Here is a 13,589-nt window from a genome sequence, read left to right on the forward strand (position 1 = left end):
CAAACAAGCAAACAAAAACAACTAACATTCCTATCGCATTCACAACAAACAGGAAGGAAAGTAAGCCCTCCCACCACCCGCACCTGGAGCAGAACTGCAGCTCTGTCTCAGTGCCCTCGGCCCTTTCACCTCTCCTAGAGGTCACGGTTCAGTTCCTTAGTAAGCATTTTTACAGGTGAAATAAGTTAATTAAAGGGTATTACCTTGAGGGTGGCACCACCAAGAAATCGAGAAAGAACACACTGGGATTGAATCTGGACTCCATACCATCATCATCCATTCCCGAAAAAAGGTAGTTCAGAAAGAATCCTGCGTTGGAAAGCAACCGAGGAGACCATTTAAATCTATCACTGAGGGCATGGGAGGACAACCATAAAAATATTACTGAGTGAGGAAAAAACAGAATACAGGATAATATGTAGAGTTAAGGTCACATTTTTCTTTTTTGAGACAAGGTCTCACTCCTGTCACCCAGGCTGCAGTGCAGTGGTGCGATCATGACTCACTGCAGCCTTGACCTCCCAGGCTTAGGCAATCCTGCCACCTCAGCCTTCCAAGTAGTTGGGACTACAGGTGCATGCTATCGTGCCCAGCTAATTTTTGGACTTTTCTTTTTTTTTTTTTTTTTTAAAGAGATGAGGTTTTGCTTGGTTGTCCAGGCTGGTCTTGAACTTCTGGGCCCAACTGATCCACCTGCCTCAGCCTCCCATATTGCTGTGATTAGGGGCATGAGCCAATGTGCCTGGCCTTATTTTCTTTATAAAACAAAAAATAGCCTCTGTGTACATGACAGTTTGTATGCAGGGGTATGACAGCATAAAACAGGTACTACAGGGACAATAGCTCTTAACCCAGGAACTGAGATGAGCAAGGAAGGGGAAGAAACTTTACTGTTTTTAATCACCCTCCTGGACTATTAAAACACATACACATCACACACATAATTATTACTTTGATTTTCATAAAAAAATATGTTGAATAAAAAATTTTTTTCTAAGTTAGTCTCCTCCTACCCCTAACAGGTGCTGCCAAGAAAGGATCTTCTGTGGACCAAAGCTGTATTTCAGGTTTCTGGTGACGTGAGAAAAGATTAAAATGTGCTAGGGCCTGCCGCAGAAGCAATCATACTAACTCCAGTGCTTTTTTTTTTCCTGACACCTCTTTAACAACATGTTCATTTGTAAGTGCTTATTACACAGAAGTTATAGTTAGCGTTCCACAACACACTCTCACAAGGGCTTGAATATACTGCATAGGTTTTGTTATACATTCAGAAGGAAAGAAGGATTTCCCTTATAGTAAAGTCTCAATTTAAATAAGACAGAGTTCATTCTCTGATTCACAGAAGGACAAAGCATTTTACTTATGGGCATTTAAAATAAGTTACACTGAACCTTCTAAAAATACGCCAACCTATATTAAGCGAGGCCTACCTGCAGTTGTCATTTGATAACCTGGCTCAGCTGCAGTAATTGTCAAGTTTTTGGTGCTGGGTATGACCTCCCCTGCTCTATGACATCTCAATGTCAATGTGCCCTGAAGACTGCCCCAAACCTCTGGATCAGTTCCAGGACAGAGCTACAATCATCACAATGTAAAAGAAGTAATAAGGCAGGGTTAACAAGTCCAGGAAATAAAAGCCTAGAGGAGATCAAGGCTATTTCTTTAGCCTGATACAGCACCTTCATTCTTCCACAGGGCAAAAAGGTGTTCGCGGGCACTGGTGGGTGTTAAGTATCCTCGTTTTCCCATCTGAGTTTCCTCAATTCCTGGAGCCAAGGAGGAGAATCAAAGTGCAATAAATCAGGAACAGGTACTCTTTCTGCAATGGGATGTATCCATTCTTTATCAACAACCCTGCAACTTGACCACAAAAATCAATCTCTACGGTAGCATATTCTCATGCCTGGATTCCCTCTGGCCGTTAATCTCATTTCTATAGTAATAAAAATCATATGGCTATTGTATAACCCCCCCCCAAAAAAAAGCAAAGAAAACATTACCCATAATCCCAACACATTAACAACTATCACTTTTATATATTGTTTTCCAGCACTTTTGTCTATACAAGTATTTTACACAACTGTAATCTTCAGTGTGGATTTATTTTGAACACTACTTTGCCCTTTCAGTATCATCTCGTCAGCATTTCTGCACATTGCTATGTAGCTTTTACCTGATCACCATTTTTCATGGCTATGTGATATTCCATTAAGGATGATTCCTAATTCACTTAACCATATTTTCATAATTGGACATCTGGATTGATTTCCATATTTTGCTATTATAAGTAACATTATAATAAATATCTTTATCTACCTGGTTTTTACCAGAAAGGTTCACGTAAGTTGAATTATGGATAAATAAGTATTTTTATGGGTAAATACATACTGACTTCTTTTTACAAATATACTGGTGTGCGAGGAATAGATTGGGCTTGGGTTCTCACACTAAGCAAGGTCACTCTGGGATGCTGTCTACCAGTAACACCCAGGTTACATTTGAAAACCAGGCTTGGGGCTGCCATTCAGGAGGTAGGGTCCAGGCATTTAGATGATTAACTAAGACAAGTAAGTAGTGTGTCTTTCAGGTTCAAAACTTTCTGGGCACTTTGGGAGGCCAAGGCAGGCATATCACCTGAGGAGTTTAAGACCAGCCTGGCCAACACAGGAAACCCTGACTCTACGAAAAATACAAAAATTAGTTGGGTGTGGTGGTGCACACCTGTAATCCCAGCTACTTGGGAGGCTGAGACAGGAGAATCGCTTGAACCTGAGAAGCAGAGGTTGTAGGGAGCCGAGATCGTGTCACTGCACTCCAGCCTGGGTGACAGAGTAAGACCCTGTCTTAAAACAAAACAGAACAAAACAAAAATCCAAAAAACCTTTTCTGGATACACCCACTGAAACTAAGCGTTGCTCAATTTTCCCTTTTTATTCACGTATCAGGGCAGGAACTACGCCTTGTCTGTGTTCCTAACACTTGACAGGGTGTCTAGCTCACAGCAAATTCTAAATTAAGAGTATACGGCTCAAATATAGATGTTTAAAATAGCCTAAGATAGTCCACACTTAAAAACACCACTCTTGCCTTTTCCTCCATTTTTTTTTTCTTCGAGACGGAGTCTTGCTCTTGTTGCCCAGGCTGGAGTGCAGTGGCAGGATTTTGGCTCACTGCAACTTCTGCCTTCCCAGGTTCATATGATTCTCCTACCTCAGCCTCTCAAGTAGCTGGGATCACAGGCACACGCCACCACTCCCTGCTAATTTATGTATTTTTAGTAGAGACAGGGTTTCGCCTGGTTGGCCAGGCTGGTCTCGAACTAATGACCCCATGATCCACCCACCTCGGCCTCCCAAAGTGCTGGGATTACAGGCATGAGTTACCGCACCCAGCCTCCTCCATTTTTAAAAACTAGCTTCATTCCACCTCCAATTCCCCAGCTAGTTTCTTTAAAATCTGCAGAGGATGTGTCATCATAGGTTTTTAGAGAAATCCCTAACTTGGAGAACAATTAACAAAAGCACCATAATTTAACTAGTCTCTGTTAATAGGTATTTAAGTTATGTCCAGTTTTTTGTTTTGTTTTGTTTTTTTGTTTTTCTGAGATGGTGTCTCGCTCTGCCATCCAGGCTGGAGTGCAGTGGCACGATCTCCGCTCACTGTAAGCTCGCCTCCCGGGTTCACACCATTCTCCTGCCTTAGTCTCCTGAGCAGCTGGGACTCCAGGTGCCGCCAGCATGCCCGGCTAATTTTTTTGTGTTTTTTAGTAGAGATGGAGTTTCACCATGTTGGCCAGGATGGTCTCGATCTCCTGACCTCGTGATCCGCCCGCCTCAGCCTCCCAAAGTGCTGGGATTATAGGCGTGAGCCACCACGCCCAGCCCATGTCCAGTTTTCAACCATTCAAACAACACTGTGAGTATTCTAATTCCTTAGGATAAAGTCATCGAAGCAGAATTGCTAAGTCAAAGAGTCTGCATGTTTGAAGTTTTGATGGCAATAAAAGCAGAATATTTCAATGAGTTAATGCAGTTGAAGGAAGCATGGGTATGCATGAAGAACGGCATTCAGGGACAACCACAGCATTAGAAAGCTACATATGTTCAGTGGGAGAAAACAGACCCCATTAACCTGCATTTTGTGGGCATTTCTGAAAATGAATGTCTGAACTTTCTCTTCTACTAAATACATCAGAAATGCTGAAGAAGATCAGTCAAATCTCCTGAGCTCCTGTCCCAGCAATGTCCCCACTGCAGTTTAGTCACCGTGAAAGCAGAGGCTGTTCTTCAATCACAGGATCTTAGAGTCAGAGGAGAGCTGTGGAAGCCCATCTCCTCACACGAGCTGCATCCTCTCCTAACAAGAATTTCTGCAGCTTGCAGCAATGACTTCTGCCTAGCTAGGATTTCAGAGCATCTTGAATGTGTGTTTCTTTCAGCTGTCAGAGGTGCCACAGGAAAAACGGATAAGGAGGTCAAATAACCTGGGATCACAATGGGTGGAAGTGTCTTGGCTATATGAATTCTTATTTTAAATGTTAATGTGCCTTGTGGGGCTCAGGGGGCACAGGGAGCACAGGGAGTGCGCTGGAGCAGCATGTGCAGCATTTCACAAACTGACAGCACTCCTTGTGGGATCACCAGTCCTTGGGGACTACTCAGGCACAGCCCTCATTTTTTTTTTTTTTTCGAGACGGGGCTCTGCTCTTGTGGCCCAGGCTAGAGTGCAATGGTACAATCACGGCTCACTGCAACCTCCGCCTCCCGGGTTCAAGCGATTCTCCTGTCTTAGCCTCCTGAGTAGCTGGGATTACAGGCGTGTGCCACCATGCTCAGCTAATTTTTTTTTTTTTAAAGTACAGACAGGGTTTCACCATGTTGGTCAGGTCGGTCTTGAACTCCTGACCTCAGATGATCCGCCTGCCTTGGCCTCCCGAAGTGCTGGGATTACAGGTGTGAGCCACCACACCCAGCCCAGCCCTCACTTTTTGAGTCCCTGTGATACCAGGAAGATGGTCAGACCCACGCTGAGGGTGCTCGCCTTCCTCCACATCACCTGCTCCCCAGAGTTACTGACCTATGTCGCTTGCAGCCCCTTCAGAGGCAGAGACCACACAGTCTGGTCTGTATCTTGGCATCGTGCTCATCACAAACATGGTCCTTGGCATAACGCTGAGTGCCCAACAAATAAATGTGTGCTAAATACTGAATACCCAAGCCTGGAGCTGTAGAAGACTACGGTCTGCTCATTTCTAATGCACAGACTTGTGGTTGCACCATCATATTCGCGTGGCTGCAATGGAAGATGACTTTAGAAGAATGGGTTTGCAGAAGGCATTGAAAGGCTACTTACCTGCTGGACATTTGCCCCACGAAAACTATCTTCTAGAATTCTGACCATCTTTGTTCTCAATCTATGAACATTTTATAAGGCATCCTAAGGGCTACAGAAGCAATTCCCAACTGGTATTACAAGAAAATTGTTTTGAGGGCTATTTAATGGTTAAGTGCAGGAAAATCCAATCTTATGGTGTTAACTGCCAACCATGAAACAAAAGTAAAAAGGCTTTCTAAATGCAATGTGGTATCCTGGGTTGGATCCAGAGCATAAAAAGGAAATTACTGGAAAACCAGCAAAATTTTAAAAGTCTGTAGTTTAGCCAGTAGTGTTGCACCAATGTTAAACTCAGTTTTGACAAATGCACCATGGTAATCTACTATGTAACATTAGGGCAAATTAAGTAAAGAGTATAAAGGAATTCTCTGTACTATGTTGACTACTCTTCTATTAAGTCGAAAAATTATCCTAAAATATAACACTTAAAAAATAATAATAAACAGGTTTTTCATTTACTCCAGGTCATGCCAGAGTGTTCAATGTAAAAGATACATCATGCATCTTCAGGAGGGGATCTTATTTCCATGCTTATTCCATATTCTCAAGCTCTGGTGAAAGGTTTAGTAACAGTATCTGCTATGAACTTCCATGCACGTAATTTCGTCAATTCTAGGCAAGAGGCCTTACGAATGCCATTATAGAGTTGGAAATGGAAGCTCCTCAAAATAGCCTTCTATCCGCCACTCAGAAAAAGTGGCAGAGCCAAGTGACAATTGCAGGTTGTGCTTTTTCTTTCTTTCTTTTTTTGAGATGGAGTCTTGCTCTGTCACCCAGGCTGGAGTGCAGTGGCACGATCTCAGCTCACTGAAGACGGTGCCTCCTGGGGTTCAAGCAATACTCCTGTCCCAGCCTCCTGAGTAGCTGGGATTACAGGTGCCTGCCACCAAGTCTGGCTAATTTTTGTATTTTTAGCAGAGATGGGGTTTTACCACGTTGGCCAGGCTGGTCTTGAACTCCAGACCTCAAGTGATCTGCCTGCCTCAGCCTCCTGAAGTACTGGGATTACAGGTATGAGTCACTGTGCCCGGCCAGGTTATGCATTTTCTATCCTGGCAAGCTGATGACTTAATAAAAAATGAACAGTTAACATCTACATAGCACATATTACACAGCAGGTACTGCTCTCAGTGCTTCTCTTGGAATACTCTATTTAATCTTCTGACCACTTCAGAATAAAAACCAAAAAACATTTTTAAATAAGCCTACTACTATAAAATTAAAAGTGGGAGTATTAAGTTATCTCAAAATTTGTCCCAAGCAGAGCTTGGGTGGGGCAGAGCTGAGGAAAGAACTCTACCCAGGGGGGATCTGGGTGGATAGACAGGAGCAGCCTGGCAGGAGGCGCTAATGTTTTGCTAAATTCTTGCAGTTTTCTTAAAATTATTCACCTACATTTTATTCCAAAATAGATCCACACTTGTTTTACAGTAAAATATTTCAAAATATTTGCCAGGTAAATTTCTTAATTTCTTCCTGAAAACCTTTCAGAAAACGACTAGTTAAGGCCAGTGGCGCCTGTGGGGCACTGCCTCATAAAGCAGCCCCTGCCATCAGCTCTCCCGTGTGAGAAGTCTGAGCTGGGCGCTCACCAGGGTCCCCTTAGGCCTCAGAGGCCTGCACACTGTGCCTCTGCTGGCCCCTCCCAGACGCGGCAAAGAAACACGGAGTGAGGAGAACCAGGTATTCCCAGGGTTTAGGACACATCTGCTGGCCTCACATGGAACTCCTCTCCAGACCCAGTCTGCTCACCCAGGGGCTCGGAGTCCTTCTGGCCAGCTGTCCTGTGCACCATGGCTGGAAACGTGATCGTCAACTTGCTGTTGTGTTCCTTTCGGACAACAGATCGCCCAGTCCTGCGCAGGAGGACAGTTGTGATTGAGGAGATTAAAAACCCGTAAGATATTTAATAATAGCCATGAGTGACTGCCCAGAGACGTCTCACCTGGGGAAAGGGCCCTGATACTTACTTGCAGTGGGGACAGCGCTTAGCATTCATATGTGCCTTCCAGAAGACAGCAGTGAGCTTGCTCTTGCTCTCACACACGTTCTTTACCTGTTTTTTTTTAAAAAGTCAGAGAACCTTGGAGTGCCATTTTGAAGAGAATCCAATATATTTACTTTATGGTTTTCACCTTTTATTTTTAACCAGAGGAAACACCCCTAGCACCACTTTCTTAAACAAAATCTTCCATAGAACCCTAATATAGTTGAGCTCTGACAATTATTCAGCGACCTCTTTAAACCTTCAGTTTCCTCAATTATAATATGGGAATAAGAATAGTAACCACCGCAGCAAGCTCTTACTAAGATAAATAACCACGAATGCAGTGGGGGCTTAAAATACAGCCAGTACTTACTAAATGCTAGTTACTTTCACTTGTAAAAGGAAGCCCTCTGGGTGCAGCTGGTCTGCCTCAGAAGTACCTCAGGGTTCTGAGGAAGGCACATCCACAGTCCAGCCACGAGTGGCTCTGCACCTGGCAGCAGATGGGAACCATCTGGGAGCTTTTGTAACTCCATTTGGACCCTACCCCAGACCAATTGAATCAGAATCTCTGGTGTGAAACCCAAGCAGGAAGTGAAGCAGATTTCAAGACTATTACCACAGGTGAATTATCTACCCATTCATTCATTTGAACAAATTAATACTTAGGCAGTGTATGGAGGGGAAAATAAGGTAGCGGTGGGTTAGAGACAAGTGATGGAGAAGGAAAAAAAGACCTGATGCCATTTTTTAAGAAGAGGCTTGCTGGATGCTATACCGAAACCAACTAATGTCACATAATCCTCTCATTGGTCCTGCAGGCAGGCATTAGAGATTAGATAGTGGACACTCAGGGACAGTTGCGCAATTCGTGAGGTTGCAGGTCTCATGAGAGACAGAGTTCAGATTCAAACCCTGGTCTACTATGGGAAGACAGAAGTATACGCAAAGGACAACACAAAGGGAAAGTGATAAAATAACGCCAAAAACAGCATGGGAGAAAGACAGTGTTAACTCACATGTGCACCCTGGGACTCCAGGAGGTTGTTCTGCACAATTTCAACTGTGTATTGTTCTAATTCCTCCTGAATTTCAGAAGCAGAGGGATCAGCATTTTCTTCCAGAAACTGGAAAACAAAGAGGAAAACCACATTATCACGGTAATGTACACCTCTGATGAGCAGCACAACTGGGACCAGCCTCTCCACGGGTGGAAAAGATTCATTTGAAGGGAAAAAAAGAAACCATGGCTACTGTGTTGCACTTTCAAAAGAGTGAGACAACATACAGCTGTTAAAAAAAAAATCAAATGAGGTCAGGCATGGTGGCTCACACTTGTAATCCCAGCACTTTGGGAGGCAGAAGCAGGCGGATCACTAGAGCTCAGAATTTGAGACCACCCCGAGCAACATGCTAAAACCCCATCTCTACCAAAAACATAAAGAGTTAGCCAGATGTGGTGGCATCTACTTGTGGTCCCAACTAGTTGGTAGGCTGATGTGGGAAGATCGCTGGGAGGGGGATGTTGCAGTGAGCCAAGATTGTACCACTGCACTCCAGCCTGGTTGACAGAGCCAGACACCATCTCAAAAAAAAAAAAAAAAAACAAACAAACAACAAAAAAAAAACCATCCAGTGAGAACATCCTACTTCCAATAACGGTGGGCTAGATTCCCCAGACCAAACCTAAGACTGCGAAGAACCAAGATAGGTTAAAATATTTTAAAAATCTTAACGCTCTGAAGAGCTGACAGGACAGTGAGGAATAAATAACCAAAGCAGACTAAAGGGGAACAAAGAATCTAGCGAGATGAAAGAGCATGCAGCCACGTGCACTGATGTGGGGCTTTGGTGCTATGCTGAGGCAGGACATCACTTGGGGTACTCATGTGCCCCAGGGAATAAGCCCATGATGCTCCCCAGGAGCCCTGGCCTTGAGTGCATTTTCCAATGCAGCAATTTTGAACTTTTTATTCACAAACCCTCAAATGATGTAGGAAACAGAAATGAAAGTCTTAACCTAAGCCGGGTACAGTGGTGCCTCTGCAGTACCAGCTACTCCAGATGCTGAGATAGGGGCTCGCTTGAGCCCAGGTGTTTGAGGTTGCAGTGCGCTATGATTGTACCTGTGAATTACCACTGCACTCCAGTGCTTGCCTAAGCAACACAGTGAGATCCTGCCTTTAAAAGAACAAATTTAAAACCTAAAGCTTTTTTAGTGTAAGGTTAGAAATCTAACAGGAAGCCATCATTCTTCACCCCCTGACACATAAACATAGTAAGCTGGAACACAAAGGGCTGTACTCTCAGGAAACTACCAGCCCTTGTACAATCACTCAGGCCATCCAGGGAGCTTTAAGCGTTGAACCTGGATCATGACAGTCCCAAGTTGGCAGTGGTGCCATGCACACACCAGAAGCAATGAGAATCTTCTCTGGAGAAGGCAGCATCATCCTAGCCCTCAAATTATTCCTATAAATAATTTTTATTTTTACATTTATTTTTTATAATTATTAGAAAACTAAAGGTAGCATCTTGTTATGTTACCCAGGCTGCTCTTTAACTCCTGGGCTTGAGAAATCCTCCCACCTCAGCCTCCCAAAGTGCTAGGATTACAGGCATTAACCACTGTGTCCAGCCCCAACAAAGAATTTTTAAAGGACAATGACAGACAAACTGTCAAAAATAAATACACAAGGGGACAGGGAAAGGAGGGAGGGTTTTTGGGGACATAAACAATATGCTGATATTGAACTAGACTGTAAAGGTGATGGTTACTTTGTATTGGACTGTACATACAATTAAAGCATTTTTGTGTATATTTTACAAAAAAAAAGATTAAGGTATAATAGTAGGCACCATGAATAATTTTATGCCAATAAATCTGAAACTTTAAATGAAATGAGGGAATTCCTAGAAACATGTAACTTACTGTTAGCACTGGTTTAAGAAAATCTTTTCTTTCTCTCTCTCCATCTCTCTTTTGGACAAATGTGACCATGAGTTAACTTTTTAGCTCTGTTCCCTTGGAAACATAATAAAAGTAGAAACAGGCCAGGTACGGTGGCTCACGCCTGTAATCCCAACAACTTGGGAGGCCAAGATAGGCAGATCACCCGAGGTCAGGAGTTCAAGACCAGCCTGGCCAACATGGTGAAACCCCATCTCTACTAAAAATACAAAAATTAGCTGGGCATGGTGTTGGACACCTGTAATTCCAGCTACTTGGGAGGGTGAGGCAAGAGAATTGCTTGAACCTGGAAGGTGGAGGTTGCAGTGAGCCAAGATCATGCCATTGCACTGTAGCCTAGCCTGCTCAATAAGAGCGAGACTCCATCTCAAAAAAAAAAAAAAAAAAAAAAGACAATTCATCAGACACATTTTTGGGTCAGGCTCAAATGAAATTCATGATTCCAAGGGTCTTCTAGACTGACCCAAAGATTTTTTCCCCATCACCAAAAGCTAGAAAAACAATTACTACAAAGCAGTTTGTAGATTCAGTGCAATCCCTATCAAAATACCAATGACATTCTTTGCAGAAACAGAAAAAAAAAAAAATTGTAACATTTGTATGGAACCACAAAAGACCCTGAACAGCCAAAGCAATCTTGAGCAAAAAGAACAAAGCTAGAGGCATCATCACACTACCAGAATTCAAAATATACTACAAAGCTGTAGTAACCAAAACAGTAGGGTACTGGCATGAAAACAGAAACAGGCCAATGAAAACAGAGAACCCAAAAATTAATCTACATATCTACAGCCAACTGATATTTGCAAAAAGTGCCAAGAATATACATTGGGGAAAAGGACAGTGCCTTTAATAAATGATGCTGGGAAAATTGGATATCCATATGCAGAAGAATGAAACTAGATCTCCACCCCTTCCCTCTACAAAAATCAACTCAAAATTGATCAATGACCTAAATATAAGGTCTGGAAAAATATTTTATGAATCAGACCTTGAAGCACAAGCAACAAAAGCCAAAATAAACAAATGGGATTATATCAAACTAAAAAGCTTCCGCACAGCAAAGTAGTCAGTCAATAAAAAGACAAGCTACAGAATAGGAGAAAATATTTGCAAACTATTCATCTTAGGGGCAGAGGCTTAATATCCAGAATATATAAGGAACTCAAACATCTCAACAGCAAAAAATCCCAAACAATTCAATTAAAAAATGGGCAAATCATCTCAACAAACGTTTCTCAAAACACACACAAATGGCTAACAAATATATGAAAAAATGTTCGATGTCACTAGTCACTGGGAAAACACAAATCAAAACCACAATAAGGTTTCATCTCATCCCAGTTAGGATCGCTATCCCCAAAAGACAAAAACAAAACAAAACAAAACAAATGCTGGTGAGGATATGGAGAAAAGGGAACTCTTATACACTGTTGGTGGGAATGTAAACTAGTATAGCCACTATGGGAAACATGAGGGTTCCTCAATAAACTACAAATAGAACTACCATATGATCCAGCATCCCACTATTGGGCAATTATCCAAAAGAAAAGAAATTAGAATATCAAAGAGGTATCGGTATCCCCATGTTTACTGCAGCACTATTCACAATAGCCAAGATATGAAACCAACCTAGATGTCCAATAATAGATAAAGGGATAAAGCAAATGTGGTATGTATACACAATGGAATACTATTTGGCCATAATAAAGCATGAAATCCTGTCATTTGCAACAACATAGATGGAACTGGAGGACATCATGTGAAATAAGCCAGGAACAGAAAGTTAAACACTACATGTTCTTACTCACATGTGGAAGCCAAAAAAAAGTTGATCTCATAGAAGTAAAAGTAGAATAGAAAATACTAGAAGCTGAGAAGGATAGGGAAAAGAGGGGAACAGGAAGAGATTTGTTAAAGGAGATAAAATTACAATTAGACAAGAGGAATAAATTCTAGTGTTGTACCCCATTATTGGATGACCATAGCTGACAATAATATAGTTTCAAACAGCTAGAAGAAGAATATTGTATGTTCGCAACACAAAGAAATGATAAATGTTTGAGGTGATAGATATGCTATTTATCCTGATCTGATCACTATACACTGTCTGTATCACACCATCATTACGTACCCCATAAAATATGTATAAATATTATGTGTTAATAAAAAAAAAAAGACCCAAAAAACCAAACACAAGAAGTAAACAAAGTAAGCATTACCAATAGGTGAACAACCTGACATCATAGGCCTCCTAAAATGATGCAATACAAAGTACCCTGTATCATGTAGGTTGTATTCTTGCCAAAAAGTGAATCTAATTACAGGAAATAATCAGACAATCTAAAATGTAAGAAATCCTATCAGACAACTGGCCTTGAGCCTCCAAAAAGGTCAGTATCATGAAAAAGAATTCTCTACATTACAATGTTCTACTTTAAGACCAGTCAAAGAGATGTAACCATCAAAAGCAATGTCTTTTGATTGAATAAACCTTGACTGAATCCTCGGTCCAGAAAATCAGAAAAAGCTCATAAATGGATTAAATGGTATTTCACTATTGTTTCTATTAACATTCCTTTTATTATTCTTATAGCTTCCTGTTTTCACACTCAGCTATTGGTATCCAGTTATATAAAGATCAAACGTTCTGGTGAGTATCGGCATGGTAACTAGGACAATATACAAGCATCTCTAGTTCTCCACCACTTTGCGTTTCCTGATTTTTGTGACCACCACTACCCACCTACCCTGTTCAGAATTCTCTCAAGCTCGTAGACTGCTTGAAGGGCCCCGACTTCCAGAACCCTTAGCTGGCAGAGTAAGAGGTGAATCACGGCCCGGGGACAAGTCAGCATGTGGCAGTTTAAACAAGAGCCCCGAAGCAGCAGGTACAGCTTCTGAAGAGGGAATAAAAACGAACAGGATATTAGAAAGAGACACAGTAGTCATGGTGATTTTCAGTATACTCACAAGTTTCTTCATTTAGTCAGTCTATTCCTTTAAAAACTCTACTTCAGCCTGGCGCGGTGGCTCAAGCCTATAATCCCAGCACTTTGGGAGGCCGAGACAGGCGGATCAAGAGGTCAGGAGATCGAGACCATCCTGGCTAAGACGGTGAAACCCCGTCTCTACTAAAAAATACAAAAAATTAGCCGGACGACGAGGCGGGCGCCTGTAGTCCCAGCTACTTGGGAGGATGAGGCAGGAAAATGTCAAAAACCCGGGAGGCGG

At 42.2% G+C, this 13,589-nt stretch overlaps 1 protein-coding gene across 1 annotated transcript in view; it reads right to left on the reverse strand.

Moving 5' to 3' along the window:
* The window catches only part of POLR1A (RNA polymerase I subunit A), a 74,926-nt gene that overhangs the window by 53,938 nt on the left and 7,399 nt on the right, over positions 1–13,589 (reverse strand). The window contains exons 3-8 of the mRNA XM_017856322.1: positions 13,106–13,255; positions 8,404–8,511; positions 7,368–7,453; positions 7,150–7,253; positions 1,683–1,769; positions 204–309 (exon numbers count right to left, since the gene is read on the reverse strand). Of these exons, the coding sequence (XP_017711811.1) occupies positions 204–309; positions 1,683–1,769; positions 7,150–7,253; positions 7,368–7,453; positions 8,404–8,511; positions 13,106–13,255 (641 nt within the window). The remainder of the gene's footprint in view (positions 1–203; positions 310–1,682; positions 1,770–7,149; positions 7,254–7,367; positions 7,454–8,403; positions 8,512–13,105; positions 13,256–13,589) is intronic.

Source organism: Rhinopithecus bieti, unplaced genomic scaffold (genome assembly GCF_001698545.2).
Source record: "Rhinopithecus bieti isolate Rb0 unplaced genomic scaffold, ASM169854v2 scaffold_44368, whole genome shotgun sequence".
Lineage (NCBI taxonomy): Eukaryota > Metazoa > Chordata > Mammalia > Primates > Cercopithecidae > Rhinopithecus > Rhinopithecus bieti.